The sequence below is a fragment of the Cynara cardunculus genome (genome assembly GCF_001531365.2).
Source record: "Cynara cardunculus var. scolymus isolate 2C chromosome LG 9, CcrdV1, whole genome shotgun sequence".
Classification (NCBI taxonomy): Eukaryota; Viridiplantae; Streptophyta; class Magnoliopsida; order Asterales; family Asteraceae; genus Cynara; species Cynara cardunculus.
The window spans coordinates 14,968,072-14,971,381 of NC_037536.1; the positions used below are offsets into that span (position 1 = coordinate 14,968,072).

General features: G+C 38.5%; 1 protein-coding gene across 1 annotated transcript; it reads left to right on the forward strand.

Annotated features, from left to right (window-relative positions):
• The first annotated feature begins 365 nt into the window (after positions 1 to 365).
• LOC112518395 (transcription factor bHLH3) lies at positions 366 to 2,554 on the forward strand. Its single transcript, XM_025126069.1, has 2 exons — positions 366 to 535; positions 879 to 2,554. The coding sequence occupies exon 2, from the start codon at positions 912 to 914 to the stop codon at positions 2,364 to 2,366; it is 1,455 nt and encodes a 484-aa protein (XP_024981837.1). The 5' UTR covers positions 366 to 535; positions 879 to 911; the 3' UTR covers positions 2,367 to 2,554.
• The last annotated feature ends 756 nt before the right edge of the window (positions 2,555 to 3,310 follow it).

Consider the following 3,310-nt stretch of genomic DNA (forward strand, 5'->3'; position numbering starts at 1 on the left):
TTGATTCATATTTCATACTTTAGACGTTTGTCAGTTTATAAAAACAAACAGTCTTAATGATCTATATTTCAAATTTCAACAACAACTTTTATTAATCAAAAGTAAAATAAGACTTCAGATTTCAATACATTTTAAAAAACAAACCCAATGTATCATAACACAGATGGAGTAATTTAATAAAATATAGAAAAAATATAAAAAGATAAATTGATTTTACCGGTTCTATTCTGTTCGGTGTTTTATGTTATAAAACACTGAACAACCCTTATATTCTGTTATCCAAAAACAGGAAAAAAGAAACAAGGGATAAACGTGGACTGAAAATATAAAAAGTCCTGCTATCTGTGGTTTTATTTTATCCATGGGGTTCCTCACGTTAAATTGAAGTCCTTTGAGATCTGAAGACCACGCCAAACCGCCATTGATTCATTCACATGCTCCACGATAATTCGTACCACATAACTCTTTGCTTTCTTTCCTTCTTTTCATATTTCCCCATCACTACTTGGATTGGATCTTCCTTGTTCTTCTTCAGGTATTTCTAATTTCTTTCAAACCCCTACTTTTTCGTATCAAAATCACTTAATTTTTTCTAAGATCTAGGGCTATTTCGATGGTTTCTAGCGAACTTCATGAATTCATATAAATTTCTTGAAGAAACTCATCTGTTCAGGTTCAGAATTTGTTTAATTTTCTGTAGTCTAAGTTGCCCTAACTGTAACGATTCTGTTTGCTCTGTTTTTTGTCGATTAGAACTCTTTAAGGGGGTTTTCGGATTTTTTGTACGATTTAGAACCAAAAAAACCGATTCCCCCAAATTATTGATTTGTTGATGTAATTTAGCGATGCAAACTTATGAATCTTTTCTGTTTTTGTAGTCAAAATCGTTGGCGAGTTCGTAATTTACAGAAATGGGAGAAAAGCTTGGATTTGAGGAAGAAGATAAGGCGATATTAGAGAGTGTTTTAGGCCGTGAAGCTTTTGATTTCTTCATTTGGTCAGCTTCGAATAAGATTCCTGATGAATTTAGATCAAAGACAGCTGATTTAGGGGTTCAAGAGGGTCTTCGTAAGATTCTTGATAAATCTGATTGGAATTACGCCATTTTCTGGCAAGTTTCGAATTCGAAATCAGGAAAATCCGCTTTGATTTGGGGCGATGGTTATTGTGGAGAATCGAAAGAAGGCGAAATCGGGCATAAGAAACGGGATGAATTCAGTAGAAAAAAGAGGGTTCTTCAGAAACTTCATTTGTGTTTTAAGGGATCGGAGGAAAATCTTGCAGCCAAAATGGATTCAGTGTCGGATTTAGAGATGTATTATCTAACCTCGATGTATTATCTGTTTCCATTCGATAAACCTTCGAGCCCGTCTCAATCGTTTAACACGAGTAGATCGGTTTGGGTTTCCGATAGCAGAAGCTGTGAAGAACATTATCAATCGAGAGCCTTTTTAGCGAAATTGGCTCGATTTCAGACGCTGGTTTTGGTTCCGGTTAAAAGGGGAGTTTTGGAGCTTGGTTCTTTTAAATCGATCCTGGAAGAACAGAGTTTAGTTGCAATGGTGAAAACTTTGTTTAATGGATGTCATCCGAAAGTATTACCGAAGATTTTTGGCCATGAACTGAGTCTGGGCAGCGGAGGTGCGAAATCTGGTCCGATTAGTATCAACTTTTCGCCAAAAGTCGAAGAAGATTTGGATTTCGGGGCTGAATCCTACGAACCAAATCATGTTTTTGGTGGGAATTCTTCAAACGGGCATAGACTCGATGATAATAACGAAGGGAAATTGTTTCCTCAAATGAATCATGTGATCGGTGGAGTTTTGAATTCACAATCAATTGTATCGGCTCTCGATCAATCGAATCAAGATTCGTCGATGATGGATCGAAAGCCGAGAAAAAGGGGCCGAAAGCCCGCCAACGGACGAGAAGAACCATTGAACCACGTAGAAGCCGAACGACAACGGCGCGAGAAGTTGAACCAGCGGTTCTATGCCTTACGAGCTGTGGTCCCTAACATCTCGAAAATGGACAAAGCGTCACTTCTCGGCGACGCAATTTCATACATAACCGATCTCCAATCAAAAATCCGAATCTTGGAAGCCGAAAAAGACGTCGTGAGTATTCCCGAGGTCGATTTTATGGCCCGAAAAGACGATGCAGTTGTACGAGTTAGCTGCGCGTTGGACGATCATCCCGTTTCACGGGTTATAAAAACGTTTCGGGAACACCAGATGGTGATGCAGGACACGAACGTTTCAACGACAGAAGATGGGAAAGTTATACATACGTTTTCTTTTCAGGCTCGTGGTGGTGCCGCTGCGGAGGAGCTGAAGGAGAAGCTGGATGCCGCCTTCTCCGATTGAATTCCGGCCAGCGGTGAAACTTGTATGTAAGATGAAATATGGGTTTGGGTTAGATGTTGATGGGTATCTGCTTTTTGTTGTTTCTAAATAAGCTATAAGGCTGTTAGATTTGACTGATTGCTATATAGAGATCCATTATATCATGTTTTGTAGAAATTGCTGGATTCTAAAGAAGGGCAGTTCTGGTAGGTTTTATGTTGCATTTGAATTGGGGGATTTTGGGTGATTCTGATTTATGATGAATTGGACATGAATAGATAACCAGGATTCAAACGAGAACGCTTGTGATTTACACGAAGGTTAGAATGCTTGCAAGCAAATATTTTTGTTTTAAGTCGGGGGACTGAAATATTAAATTGGTATTTAGCGTTTTTAGGAATATCGAAGGTATGCAGTGGTAAAATGGGAAAAGGGACGATGATTATGGACTTGATCATCGTTGTTTTTTGATTTATCACAACATCATAACAAGTTCTATAATATATCAAAACAATATCACATTATTGGCACAATAAAGTCAGCATCATTATCGACACCGATATAAGAAGTTGTCTTTTTCTTTTTTGATATAGAAGGGGGGGGGGGTCCAATCTAGAATATTTTTATTAAAACAAGATTTTTTTGAAAGACTGAAAATAAAACCAAGGCCAACACTCGGGTGGAGACTAAACCGAAATAACCATCAAAAAATAACAAAGCTCAGGAGAGAGGGGAGAGAGAGAGAGAGAGAGAGAGAGAGAGAGAGAGAGGAGAAGGAAGAAAGATGGGAGAGAAGAAAGGAACCAACCACTAGGGAAGGTTCCAGACAAGCCTAGCACGGACAATGTTCGAGGAAGACTTCATGGTATGGCTAATCAGCCTAGCACGAACATCATAAGAGATGGACTTGACCACCATGTCATAAGATCTTCTTTTATTTTTAAAGATACAGACGTTTCTTTCCT

Excerpts from the sequence above, each read along its gene's own strand:
- LOC112518395 (XM_025126069.1), top strand. The coding sequence starts at position 912 with ATGGGAGAAAAGCTTGGATTTGAGGAAGAAGATAAGGCGATATTAGAG.